The sequence below is a fragment of the Podarcis vaucheri genome, assembly GCF_965113315.1.
Source record: "Podarcis vaucheri genome assembly, chromosome: 4".
Lineage (NCBI taxonomy): Eukaryota > Metazoa > Chordata > Lepidosauria > Squamata > Lacertidae > Podarcis > Podarcis vaucheri.
The window spans coordinates 13996360-14010764 of record NC_138762.1 but is presented as its reverse complement, the minus strand read 5'-3'; the positions used below and the strand labels follow the sequence as shown (position 1 = coordinate 14010764).

Below are 14405 nucleotides of genomic sequence, written 5' to 3'. Positions count from 1 at the left end.
AGTAAAAATAAATACAAAACTGAAATATACTCAGAGTCGCAAAGTGATTTCATGCTCTTTATTCAGCTCATAGTGGTGAGGAGGAATGAATGAAAGTCCCCTCACAGTATCTGCTTTATATACATTATTTACACAATGGGCTGCACATGATTGGCTAATTCTGGAATTCTACTGTAAGCCAATCAGGTTGTGGATTCACTTCTATCTGGAGCAGGATTGGGTGGTTCCTGCCAACCAATCATACTGCTGCATTGTTCTAGGACCAATCAGACTGCTGCATTCTGAATCCTATTGTTCTAGGACTAATCAGACTGCTGCAATTTGGATCCTATTGTTCTAGGACCAATCAGACTGCTTCAGTTTGGATCCTATTCAACTCAGTACATAACAAAAACAATACAAATCTAAGGTTCTGCCCCCTCTAACAAAAAAACCCTGGCTATGCCCATGTCCCCAAATGTGACCTTGTTGTTCTGCTTTGCTTATTTGTTATGATTCTACGATTGACGGGCACTGTATAAGAAAGTCTGCGATTAAAAAGAAAAGAAAGAAAGACAGCCCCCTCATTCATTGCTTCATTCACTCTACTCTGCAAGTGGCTTTCCACGCCCCTGGTTTAACCGCGCTGCATACATTTCCCAGAAGGCTTTGAGGTAGGAGGAAGAGGAGGAACAACAACAGAGGAGTTCCCATGTGCCCAGCAAGAACTACATTTCCCAGCAACCCTTTGGGCTCCAGGCCGGAAGTGGGAATCCCCAGTTCGGCTTCTCTTTCCATGAGTCGTGCGCGGAGACGCTCGGACGATGTTGGGCTTTAGAGGGCGAGGGGCGAGGCTCCTGGTCCGGTGGAGCAATGGATCCTCGGCACCACAGAGAGGTATTTCCCTTCTAGGTCCGCCTGGCCCAGCGCTTAGGCTGTGTGGATTTACTCGGGAGTAAGACCCAGGGCATCCAGTCGGGCTTGTTTCTGCGTGTTGCCCTGCGTCCTGTTCCCACGATCCGTTTTTCAACAGCGCACCCTCAGGTTGCTGTGTTTTTGAAGTGCTGTCCTAAAAAGGGAAAGAGGCGATAGGAGCACAGGGAGCTGCCTTGCACAGAGTCAGGCCATGTGCTTCAGTGTTGCCTACACTGGCTGGCAGCTGCTCCCCAGGATCTCAGAAAGGGGTCTTTTCCCAGCCCAACCTATGAGCCTCCTTCATGCAAAGCAAATGAGCTATGACCCTTCCCCGAAATACTTGGATTTGGAAACGTGTGTGCCTTGCACATTTGCTTTTATCGTGTTTTGTTTGTGTTTTTCTCTTGTATTTTTTATGCTGTGAACCGCCCCTGAGATCTGCGGTTGAAGGGCGGTATACTAATTTTTAAAATAATAATACTACGGTTGTCGGAAAGCTGCAGCTATTAATCGGATACGTGCTTCCCTGTTTACCCCACTGCTGTTTCCTTCTCTCCATTTTGCTGTGCTGTGTCTAATATTATATTGTAAGCTGCTTGGGGCAGGGGCTTGGCTAAAGTGCTATGCAGCTGCAGGTCAGCTGACGCCGACCCAGGACTCCCCACATCACTACCATCTTGCTCAGTATTTATCCAGAGGCCACTACCTCTGGCCCTGACCCCATGAGCCATCACTGCATAGACTTTTTCAGCAGGGGGCCGGTCCACTGTCCCTCAGACCTTGTGGGGGGCCCGCCTATATTGGGGGGGGGGGTGAACAAATTCCTATGCCCCACAAATACCCCAGAGATGTATTTTAAATAAAAGCACACATTCTACTCATGTGAAAACACCAGGCAGGCCCCACAAATAACCCAGAGATGCATTTTTTTAAAAAAGGACACATCTACTCATGTAAAAACACACTGATTCCCGGACCATCTGCGGGTCGGATTTAGAAGGTGATTGGGCCGTATCTGGCCCCCGGGCCTTAGTTTGCCTACCCATGGCATAGACCATATTATGCTAGGTGGGCAAATAATCTCCAGTACAAAGCATACTGTAGGGAAGGAGACATAGGCTTAGCGGTAGAGCAACGTCATTTGCTTGCAGAAGGTTCAGTCCCCGGCATCTCCAACTAAGTCTGGCAGAGACACCCGTCTGAAGCCCTACCAGTCAGTGTAGGCAATAGCTGACATCCCTCTTTCTGGAGAGGCACACCTTTGTAGAATTATAGTGCCTGCTGTGGCTGTAGGGACCGATATGGAGGAGAGGCAATAGTGTGGTACAGCAGTAAAACCACTAGCACGTTTGCAAAGCTAAGCAGGGTCCAGTATGGTTTCAGATTGGATGGGGAACTGCATGTTAAGATTCCTGCATTGCTGGGGTTGGACTAGAGTACCCTTGGGGTTCCTTTCCAACTCTGTGATTCTAGGAATACTGAGCTAAATGGGCCAGTGGCCTGCCGTTGCATAATGCAGGTTCCTGTATTGCTGCCTCACCCGCCAATTAACTGCTAGAAAATCGTACTACTTCCTGCTCTTAAAAGTTCAGCTGTTTTGAATGCTGAAAGCAAGGTAGCCTCCAGTTTGTAGGCAACTCTCAGAAATTTGGGGAAGTTTGGGATAAAGTATACTGACTTTTTTTTTTTTTAAAAGGATGTTGGAATTGATGCTTTGGTGCATGTGCTTGGAAAATTCCTGGGGCTGAAAAGATTTAAGCTGTCATCTTACAGATGCTGTTTGGGAAGTACCGTATTTTTTGCTCTATAAGACTCACTTTTCCCCTCCTAAAAAGTAAGGGGAAATGTGTGTGCGTCTTATGGAGCGAATGCAGGCTGCGCAGCTATCCCAGAAGCCAAAACAGCAAGAGGGATTGCTGCTTTCACTGCGTAGTGATCCCTCTTGCTGTTCTAGCTTCTGAGATTCAGAATATTTTTTCTTCTTCTTTTCCCCCTCCAAAAACTAGGTGCGTCTTGTGGTCTGGTGCGTCTTATAGAGCGAAAAATACGGTAAGTCCTACCTAACACAGTAGGACTTGCTTTCAAGGCAATGCGTGTAAGATTGTACCACTGGGCTTTTTTATGGGTTCCATGGAATGCTCTTAAACTGTTTGGAAATATAAGCAGAGGTTTAAAACTCCTTGTTCTATTCAGGTTTTGCTGCCACTGCTCCAGTGAAGTCATACGACGTAAGAAGAGTCGAAATAACACCACTGGAGCAAAGAAAACTCACTTTTGACACCCATAATCTAGTGCGTGATCTAGAGGCACACGGTGAGCAAAGGGCGTGATCAAGCAACAGTGCAAATTGAACAATGGTGCTTAAACCCAACAAGGATTCCTCAAATCAGTTTCCCTGAATGTCTAGCTTTCTGTGTGCAGGGATCTTTTGTGCATGATGGAGCAATTGGTTTCACCAGCTGCTCCTTTTCTGCAGCCTGAATTGGTACAAACTTCTCAGTAGAAATTGAGCCACAGGCCTCCAGCATGGAAGTCAGGTTTTGCCTCTACCCCAGATTTATCTGAAGGCAGGAATATTTGATCTAGAGCTGAGATGGGGGAGCCTTTTGCAGCTTGGGGGACACATTTTCATCTGGGAAGCCTTCAAGCCAACATGGCCAATGTTCACATGAGAGATGTAGTACAATGCCCAGAGGACCACTGATTCCCCAACATTTCCTTTAGGAAAAGTCCCCCTTTTACATGTTGCACTTTTATCTACCCTTGCAGGGTTTGGGAAGGAGCAAGCCGAAACCATTGTGGCGGCATTAACGTCCTTGTCCACTCTCAGCTTGGATACAGTCTACAAAGATATGGTGACCCAGGCCCAGCAGGTGAGAAGAGGTCTTTGCCCCATTCCCTGCCTTGGCACTGAGAAGATGTCAGGGAAGGCTCTGTAGGCAGACCTTGCTAGGGAAAAGGCGTTCTGCAAACAGGGAGCTGCAACAGACAAGTCCCTCTCCCTTGTCATCATCACTCTCCAAGCCACTTGCAATATAGGTAACGGGACCCCTGACCATTAGGTCCAGTCGTGGCCGACTCTGGGGGTGCGGCGCTCATCTCGCTTTACTGGCTGAGGGAGCCGGCGTACAGCTTTGGGGTCATGTGTCCAGCATGACTAAGCCGCTTCTAGCGAACCAGAGCAGCGCACGGAAACACCGTTTACCTTCCCGCCGGAGCGGTACCTATTTATCTACTTGCACTTTGACGTGCTTTCGAACTGCTAGGTTGGCAGGAGCAGGGACCGCGCAACGGGAGCTCACCCCGTCACGGGGATTCGAACCGCCAACCTTCTGATCGGCAAGTCCTAGGCTCTGTGGTTTAACCCACAGCGCCACCCACGTCCTTGGATATAGATATAGATATGAATAAAATATAGTTTCTGGAAATCTTGCCTTCTTCCCAGTGTAATAATAGGGGTTATAAAAGAAACAGATCAGCGTTGTCCCTTTATTGTTCAGTATTCGCTGATGCACTGGGCACACTTAAAGAAAAGCTTCCTAGGATCTGTCCAAATACATACATGGTAGAAGGATCTGGAAGTTTCCTTTTTGTTTGCAAACGCTTTTCTGTTTGTTTGCAAACTACTCCTAAGTGAACATGCCTTACTGGGTTCTGACACAGAGCAACAGTTTTGGAGGAAACTTCGCAAGAGCCCTGAACCAGGCGTGAATTCTAAAACATTGTTGTTCCACAAGCATGAATTTATTTCTCAACCCAAACTAGGAAGCCCTGTGGCCTGCAAGGTTGCAGTTCCAACAGTTCTGAAGCTTTTACCGGGATTTTTAAAAATTCATGACAGAAAAAGGAATGCTGTACTCGTTTTGGAATTGTTGTTGTTATTTGAGGAGCAAAGGCCCAAAGCCAACAGTGAGACTTCACTGTGCTTTTCCTTAAGGGGGGAAATGGAATATTTGCTAGAATTGAGAAGGCCACATTCACACTATAAAGCTAAAGCGGTCATAGCATTTAAGCTGTCATGGCTTCCTTGAAATAATTCTGGGAGCTGTAGTTTGCAAGGATGCTGAGAGTTGTTAGGAAACACCCTGTTCCCTCTTAGCTACAGTTCCCAGAGCTCCCTGTGAAGAGGGATTGATTGTTCAACCGCTCTGGGAACTGTAGCTCTGAGAGGAATAAGGGTCTGAGGGGAATTTGAGCAGCGAAGGTAGAAAGCTGACAGTGAGGCCTTGCTGTGCTTTTTCTTTTTTATATATAAATCAAACAGAGTAAGTAGGAATACTTGCTTGAATTGACCAAGCTACATTCAAACTATGCATTAAAGCCGTCATGGCTTCCCCAAAATAATTCTGGGAGTTGTAGTTTGCAAGGATGCTGAGGGTTGTTAGGAGACACCCTGTTCCCCCTCACAGAGCTACAGTTCCCATTGCTCCCTGTGAAGAGGGATTGATTGTTAAACCACTCTGGGAACCATAGCTCTGAGAGGAATAGGGGTCTGCTAGCAACTCTCAGCACCCTTACAGCTCCCAGAATTCTCTGGGGGAAGCCATGACTGTTGAAAGTAGTATCATGGTGCTTTACATGTGTGGCGTGACTGACCTAGAGCTTCCTGCTCCCTTCAAGTGCAGTGGTGCTGTGTATCATTCTGCGGCCTGCCTTTTGACACCCAGTAGTCTAGGACTGAGGGACGCGGGTGGCGCTGTGGTTTAACTTGCCGATCAGAAGGTCAGCAGTTCGAGTCCCCGCGATGGGGTGAGCTCCCGTTGCTCAGTCCCTGCTCCTGCCAACCTAGCAGTTCAAAAGCACGTCAAAGTGCAAGTAGATAAATAGGTACCACTCTGGTGGGAAGGTAAACGGCATTTCCGTGCACTGCTCTGGTTCGCCAGAAGTGGCTTAGTCAAGCTGGCCGCATGACCCGCAAGCTGTACGCCGGCTCCCTCGACCAATGAAGCGAGATGAGAGCCGCAACCCCAGAGTCGGCCATGACTGGAATTAATGGTCAGGGGTCCCTTTACCCTTTTAGTCTAGGCCTGAGATTTAAAGTCCTGCTTTCAGTGCATATTTTCAGTGCATAGCTACAGACGTCTCCTTGGCAACCACTTCTGAAGGGTTTCCCAGTTTCCGGGGTAATGACATAGGAACGTGGGAAGCCGCCATGTCCTCAAGTCAGACCAATGGTCCCTCAAGCTGTCTTACAGCAGGGGTAGCCAATGGGATGCCTTCCAGAGGTTGCTGGACTACAACTCCCATCATGCTTTTTATGCTCACAGAGGGTGATGGGAGTTGTAGCACAGCAAAGCCCTGGCCTCAAACGGAAATGCAGGCTGCCCACCCCCAAAGTTATAAACTGAGTTAATGGGTGATCTTTGCCGAGAAAACTCTGGGCAAAAGATCTCTACCCCTGAATTAAAATTTAATTTTCTACAAAAAGAATTGGAAATGTTTCAAAAAGCCTTGGGGCATCTGTGTAGGTCTTTTTTTTCTATTTAGGAAATAACTCTGCAGCAGTTAATGGCTCATCTCGACTCCATCCGAAAAGACATGGTCATTCTTGAGAAGAGTGAGTTTGCCAACTTGAGAGCAGAGAATGAGGTAATTTCCTCCAATAAACCAATTTACTCTGTCACCCTTCCTTTCTCTTCATTTACTTAAGGCTGCTCATCTGCAAAGAAAATGCAGCAATTGGCCTTGTTGTGTTTTAGTAGCAACATTTAGTTCTTCAGAAATGACAAATAATACGGGAAGCTCACAACTTACATTCTGGGGGTCGTGCCTAAAGCCAAAATCGAATATAGTCAAAACCCAAAGGGTTTCAACCTTTCTGAGTCTACGGCTCCCTTGACCAACTACATTCTCTTTTTTTCTTTTTTCTGTTATAAACTTTTTTTGGTTTTTCACAATTTTATACATTTTAACTTTAACCATTTCAAACGTTAAAATAAAAGGTTCTTTTGAACCTTCGGATCTCCTTCACTCCCTCCACGGGTTCTATATTTAAGATTAAATTTTCTGCATCTTTCACCATTATCCATCTGTCTATCCATAGTTACCATCATGAATACCACATTACAAGTGTCATTACATCCCTGCCCATGATTTTAACTGTTTACAGTGGTCTTTTAAATAAAATTACTCCAGTCTTTTAAAAAAACTTGATCTTCCTGGTTTCGAATCTTCCCCACCAGTTTCGCCATCTCTGCATACTCCATCAGTTTCATCTGCCGTTCTTCTTTTGTTGCTGCTTCTCCTTTCATCTCTGGGCCAGCTACATTCTTGCTTTGGCACCCCTGTGGGGCTCAGGAGCCCAGTAACGTCACCCCTTGACTGCAGAGCTGGCAGCCTCTCACCCTTTTTCGGACACCCTCCCTTGGGGAGTGCTCCCTCAGCCTCCTCTCCTCTCCCTTCTCCTTGGGAGTCCTCTGGGCAGCTGCTGCCACAACCCCTGGTCACTGAGCTGCCCTCCCCCCTCCCATAATAATAATAATAATAATAATAATAATAATAATAATAATTATTATTATTATTATTATTATTATTATTATTTATACCTCGCCCATCTGGCTGAGTTTCCCCAGCCACTCTGGGCGGCTCCCAATCAAGTGTTAAAAACAATACAGCATTAAATATGAAAAACTTCCCTAAACAGGGCTGCCTTAAGATGTCTTTTAAAAATAAGATAGCTGCTTATTTCCCTCACATCTGAAGGGAGGGCATTCCACAGGGCAGGCACCACTACCGAGAAGGCCCTCTGTCTGGTTCTCTGTAACTTGGCTTCTCGCAGTGAGGGAACCACCAGAAGGCCCTCGGCGCTGAATCTCAGTGTCCGGCAAAACGATGGGGGTGGAGACGCTCCTTCAGGTATACAGGACTGAGGCCTCTCCACCAAAGGGAGGTGCCTCTTTACACTGCCCCCCAGGGGCCTGTTGTCCATTCCCAACAGCAAGGGCTGGCGGACTGGCAACCAGCACCCCCTGACCAGCCCCAGAGGCACCATTCGCCTGGACAGCTTGTAGCCAGGGCTGGTGCAACAAACAGCCATACAAGGCTTTGGGAGGCAGAGATGTGAGAGGGCATCTGAGGAGGGAGGGAAGGAAAGAGGGACAGAGGCCAGTGTTGCCCGCGGCACCCTAGGGTGCCACGGCACTCTGGTTAAAATCCACTGGTCAAAACCCATTTGGTTCAATGGCGGGTGGGATTGCCAAAGTCATTTTTCCCAGAACTCCACCTACTTTCCGACTCTTTTAAATTGGTTACGGGTTGTTGTTGTTTTTGCCATACACATAAAGCTGAATGTGCACAAGTTAAATTGGGGATTCCTGTATAGCAAAAGAGGTGTTATAAAATGCAAGCTCTCCTTTTGCAGTGACAGTTTTACAGATCCTTTTGCAAATTACACTCTTCTTGGTGAAGGGACTGGTCTTATGCTTTTATGGTGTTCCGGGTTAAACCACAGAGCCTAGGGCCTGCTGATCAAAAGGTCGGCGGTTTGAATCCCCGTGACGGGGTGAGCTCCCATTTCTTGGTCCCTGCTCCTGCCAACCTAGCAGTTTGAAAGCACATCAAAGTGCAAGTAGATAAATAGGTACCACTCTGGTGGGAAGGTAAACGGTGTTTCCATGTGCTGCTCTGGTTCGCCAGAAGCGGCTCAGTCATGCTGGACACATGATCTGGAAGCTCCCTCGGCCAGTAAAGCGAGATGAGCGCCACAACCCCAGAGTCGGTCACGACTGGACCTAATGGTCAGGGGTCCCTTTACCTTTAATAAGATGCATGGTTCGTCATTTTCTGGTGTTTTAATCAAACCCTTCTCTAAATCAGTTTTACCCTTTGGATGCTACCCCATATTCTTACGGTCACAAGAAGCCAGCCATCCTATATATACAGTGTCATGGGAGTTAATTCCAATGAATTGCTTATGAGTTTTGCCTTTATGCTTTCATAATTTGATGTCTTCCACGCAACATGGAAAGTTGTTGCCAAATCTTCACACACACTCCCCATTGCTATAAGCATTTTACTTTTCATTTTTCTTAATTAAGCATCTCCTGACCGGGGTTGTTTTCCTCTCCCTCCCCCCACCCCAATCTTTCTTGATACCCAGAAAATGAAGATTGAATTGGATCAAGTTAAACAGCAGCTAATGGTAAGTGGGCAAGCTTCCGGAGTGGGAGGGAGGATAATATGCCATTTCTGAGGACAACTTCTTTTTAAGGGTACTTTTTGGTGTCTTTCCTTTTAAGAATGAAACCAGCCATATCCGAGCTGAAAACAAGCTGGACATCAACTTGGAGCGAAGCAGAGTGACCGACATGGTGGGCAATTATTTTCATTATTGCACCCCTTCCTTCCTTCTTGGCTCCAGCTTTTCTGAGAATTGACAATTTCATATATTGCTCTTTTTCTTTTTAAAACGTTCCAGTTCACAGATCAGGAGAAAAAGCTCATGGAAGCCACAACAGAGTTTCATAAAAAGGCAAGTCTTTGAGGGGGTCTCTCTCTCTCTCTCTCTCTCTCTCTCTCTCTCTCTCTCTGTGTGTGTGTGTGTGTGTTTACACTTAAATTGTGCCTTCCATTGAAAGCTCTTAGGTTTCCAGAGGTCTCCCATCCAGACATTGATCTGGATTGACAGTAAGAGCTGTTTGACAGTGGAATTTGCTGCCAAGGAGTGTGGTGGAGTCTCCTTCTTTGGAGGTCTTTAAGCAGAGGCTTGACAACCATATGTCAGGAGTGCTCTGATGGTGTTTCCTGCTTGGCAGGGGGTTGGACTCGATGGCCCTTGTGGTCTCTTCCAACTCTATGATTCTATGATTCTATCTGAGCCACCTCAGCATAATTCCGGCATCAAAAGCTTGCAGACCATTCGCTGAGCCCTCTAAAAACCAGCCTGTATGTTACCTTGGAGCCAGTGAAGGCTGGACCATTAGGACAAAGAAACCACTGCCCACACCCAGGACCCACTTTCCTGCTTTCTTACTCACATCCAGCCCAGAGGGTGGTCCTCACTGTCGGTTTCCTCCGCCTTAAGTCTCAGTGTCGCCCTTGAAGAACTCAGCAGGGAGGAGGATGTGGGGGGAGACAGAAGTTGGGTACCACCTACTTCCGACCCGACCTCCCTGCCTTACACCAATAATAATAATAATAATAATAATAATAATATTTTTTATAACCTGCCCTTCCCGGTTCAAAAACCGGGCTCAGGGGGGCTAACGACAAATTTAAAACACTTAATTATAAAAGCAGCATAAAATACAGTATAAAAACATGAATAACAATAAAAATCAAAAATCAAGCATTAGATAATCCCCAGGGCTAGCTGGCTGAATTGGTCCTAACTTAGGCCAGCGAGGAGGCCTGGGGAGAATTAGCTGTGGGGTCTCAGAGTGGGTGATCTTCATAAAAGGGGAGGGGGAGGGAAATAAAAGATCAGGCTGAATTCAAATTAAAGGCCAGGTGGAATAGCTCTTGTCTTACAGGCGCAACGGAAGGAGGTTAAATCCTGAAGGGCCCTAGTCTCATGGGACAGAGCATTCCACCAGGTCGGAGCCATCACTGAAAAGGCCCTGGCCCTGGTGCAGCTGCATTTTTGGAGCTCCTGAGACAACTTTTTATTTTCTGAAAGCAGTTGCAGGGGGACAGTTTGCACCAGGGCGAGCACAGCCCCAAAGGGTAAAGGCCTGCCATGTTTTTGTTTTGTTTTTTTAATATATTTAAAAGACAGATAGGATAAAAGTGGGTTTTTTGCCTGGCCCGAAAAGGATAATAAACATTGGCACCAGGTGGGTTTCGCAGGAGAAGGAATTGTACAATTGGGGCCAACACTGAAAAGGCTCTCTCTCTGGACTTATCTCCAGTGGAAATCATCACTTGCCTTGTTCCCTTCTAGGATTCGAGCACCAACAGCTCCGTTACGGAAGTCAGCAATAAAATCGATGCCGAGATTGCAGCCCTGAAAACACTCATGGAATCGAACAAGCTAGAAACGATACGTTATTTGGCAGGTATGTGGCTGGGCTGTTGAAAAATCATGTTCCAGAAGAGTAAAACGTATAAAGCCAGGATGCTTAAAGCCTTGTTTCAACCTTATGCACCCAGCCCAACACAGTTACCTTCTCAGAAGGCCCATCTTGCATGACATAGGAGCCGGTTTACAAATACCTAAGTACAGACACTCCTTTACCCAGGCCAGATTTAACGTTCTGCCCTCTGCCCTGTTGCTAGGCAGATATGAGGGCAAACCATATGCGTCACGTGTCTGCCCATGTGGCTCATCGGAAGTGGAAACAAGTCTGCATGTATTGCTGCACTGTAGTTACTACGAGGATTTACGCCTGACCTTTATTGCCCCAGTTCTACAAAAGCGTAAAAATGAACCAGAACTCCAACGTATGAGAGCCTTGATAGAAGATAAGGTTCCTGAAATTACGATCAATGTGGCCAAATTCTGTGTAGCCATTAGGCGCAGGAAACAAGAGCTTCCCAATGCCAATATGCAGGCGAAGGCAAATACTTAATTCTATGTATGTTGTCTAATTTTAAATTGCTGTTATGGCCTAATCTGTATTGAAATTGTCCTTTGTTTTTTCCGGTGCTATGCTTCGCTGACTAGCTGTACGAGTTAATCTGGTCTGTGACCGTTTAATAAAATTTGATTTGATATAGGAACCGGGCCTTTCTTGTGGTGGCCCCTGCCTTTGGAGCTGCTTCCCATTACACATTCGACAGGCACCTTCTCTGCTGCCTTTTTGGTGCCCACTGAAGATCTTTTAGGTGGAGATCTTCGTCCCGGTCTCTATTGGGTTTGAAATTGCTTTTAACATGCAAAATGTTCTTTTAATTGTTTCTTGTAAATGGAGCTGCTTTTCTTGTTGGTGTTTTCACAGTGAAAACGCTTAGCTGTGATTCCTGCATTGCAGGGGGTTGGACTAAATGGCCCTTGGGTGTATCTTCCAGCTCTGCAGTTCCATGATTCTATTATTCTGCTTTCCGGGAAGCCAGCCAGCTACCTGTAGCCATTTGGAGCTTCTGCTTAAATCACTATGGAGGTTTCAAGTTCCTTTTTAATGTTTTAAGCGGTGTATACATTCAGTTAATCAATTAATTAATAGGAGATGTTGCGAGGAGTCGGACTATGAACCATTTAGTTGAACCTCGGTTTTCGAACGTCTCAGAAGTAGAATGTTTTGGCTTTCTAACGTCGAAACCCAGAAGTAACTGCTTCAGTTTTTGAACGCTTTCCAGAAGCAGAACATGCCACGCGGCTTCCGTATTGAGTTTTCCATAAGTAAATGCTTCTGGAAATGCATGCTTTGGTTTTCAAACATTTCGGAAGCCAAACGGTCTTCCGGAACGGATTACAGTGGTACCTGGGGTTACAAACACTTCTGGTTACAGACTCCACTAACCCGGAAGTAGTACCTCAGGTTAAGAACTTTACCTCAGGATGAGAACAGAAATTGTGTGCCGGTGACACGGCGGAGGCGGGAGGCCCCATTAGCTAAAGTGGTACCTCAGGTTAAGAACGGTTTCAGGTTAAGAACGGACCTCCGTAATGAATTAAGTTCTTAACCTGAAGTACCACCACTGTATGTTCAAAAACGGAGGCTCCACTGTAATATTTTGGTGAGTAGCAAAAAACAGCAACTTGTGCGCAACTTAAAACCCTTTCGAGATGCTTGGCACAAACTTATTCTTTTCTTTTTCTCTCTGTGTGGCTTTTTGTATTTTTTTACAGCCTCTGTATTCACTTGTCTTGCCATTGCCCTGGGATTCTACCGATTCTGGAAATGAAAAAGCCAGCCTCCGGGAACAGGGGACAGAACAAGCGCTTTTCTGATTTCAATCGACACCATGCTTGGCTGACACAGCTCCGGCAGACTCTTTCAAAGCCTTTTGTGTTGGGTATTGGTTTTTAAACACAAAACTGGGGTGGAGGGGGGGGCTGTTCTCTTCAGCCACAGTAGTCTGAGAAAAACTGACCTAGTTTGCATCTCTCGGGGCTGGTTTGCTGCTCCCACATACTGGAAGCCAAAAGATCTATGGGTGGGAATTTTTTTTAAAAAAAGAAAACCAAAAAAGAAGACGCTTATTTGATGGAGAGATTGCTATGCCCATTGTCATCATTATGTATGTTTTTCTGACACCCTCCCAGGTGGAAGGACTATAGCTCAGCGGTAGAGATTCCGCCTTGCATGCAGAAAGTTCCAGGTTCAATCCTCGACATCTCCAGTTAGGGCTGGAAAAAGCTCCCTGCCTGTAACTTTGAACAGCCACTGCCGGTCAGTGTGGACAGTATTGGGCTATGGGGCCCAAACAGTCTGACTCAGTAGGTATAGCTTTCTGTGTTCCTATGAGGTGCATCCCGCTAGTTCCTCTTGGCCTGAGCAGTAGAGAAATGACCTTGCAACCCAATATGATGGGGAACCTACTGTCAGGAGCTGGAGTCAGGGGCAGGTCAGCAAAAATATTGGTGTGGTGTAAAGTTAATTCTTCATTCAAAGAAACCAAAACAGCACAGGCCTAGTGATGCTAGCAACTCTTCCCAGTAGCAACTCAATGAGGCAGTTGCGAGGACTAAAGGTCCCCACAGCTGCCTATGTCCCCTTCTCTCCTGGGTTTTTCCCCAAGCAACTGGAAATGGTATCTGCGCACAACCAATCTCTCCTCTTTTCATTTCTCTGTGTGTTCTGGGAGACCAGGAGAGAGGGGAGCTGGTCGTAGCAGGAGGGGGAAACCCCCTGGATTCTTCAGCAGCCTGCCTCATCTCTGCCTCCTGGCCCCAGTCCTCTCCAACCTCTGCTTCGGCCTCTGAGCCCGGACTGCTCTCTGCCACAGCTTCTTCCTGCTCACTAAAGCCTGTGCCCCTTCAGCTTCCAACATGACGCTCCCTCCAGGCCTTGCACTGCCTTCCCAAAGCCAAGTAAGCGAGGCGCTGTGCCAGGGGTCGGTAACCTAAGGTCTGTGGGCCATAAGCAGCCCATGGGGGTTGTTTAACCGGCCCATGGACCCCTGCCACCCTCTCAGTCAGCTCCCGTGCACCTCGCTGAACCGGTGCGGAGCAGAGCAGGGACTGCCTTCCGTGCCGCTGGCTGGCTTCCCATTGGCTCAAGGGCTCTGACAGGCAGCTAGAGTCTTCCCACCTCCTTCCCAAAGCCTAGCTTTCAATTTCTCATTTTGGATGTCGGAGGAGCGGGCCTGTATAGAGCTTTACTTTTTCTTCTAAATAACGGAAAAAATAAATGCATACTCAACCACAAGAAATTTACTATTGCGTTTTTTAGCTCTATAAAACTCTCAGGCTGCAGTTCCACCTACAGAATGCTTGAAACCTTCTTGTGCTTTTGATGTTAAACACCTCAAATTTATTGAGTTTGGGTTTCTGGTGCTCTCAAGAGGCCACAGCTGGGATCACTTCCTGGCTAGAATTCTGCCAGCATTGAATGCTTGCATCTTGCAGTTATTTTGTAATCTGCTGGTGTGGGCTGGTGCATCCATAGCTGTAAGTCAAAGGTTGGTGG

General features: G+C 46.7%; 1 protein-coding gene across 1 annotated transcript; it reads left to right on the top strand.

Annotated features, from left to right (window-relative positions):
* The first annotated feature begins 722 nt into the window (after positions 1-722).
* CCDC90B (coiled-coil domain containing 90B) lies at positions 723-14148 on the top strand. The gene is made up of 9 exons (XM_082219598.1): positions 723-876; positions 3088-3207; positions 3664-3767; positions 6382-6483; positions 8993-9034; positions 9132-9203; positions 9311-9364; positions 10775-10889; positions 12623-14148. Exons 1-9 carry the CDS (start codon positions 804-806, stop codon positions 12676-12678), a joined length of 738 nt encoding a protein of 245 aa, XP_082075724.1. The 5' UTR covers positions 723-803; the 3' UTR covers positions 12679-14148.
* The last annotated feature ends 257 nt before the right edge of the window (positions 14149-14405 follow it).

Coding starts and splice junctions, on each gene's coding strand:
- CCDC90B (XM_082219598.1), top strand. CDS start 804: ATGTTGGGCTTTAGAGGGCGAGGGGCGAGGCTCCTGGTCCGGTGGAGC. Junction 877..3,087: donor ATCCTCGGCACCACAGAGAG/GTATTTCCCTTC, acceptor TGTTCTATTCAG/GTTTTGCTGCCACTGCTCCA. Junction 6,484..8,992: donor ACTTGAGAGCAGAGAATGAG/GTAATTTCCTCC, acceptor CTTGATACCCAG/AAAATGAAGATTGAATTGGA.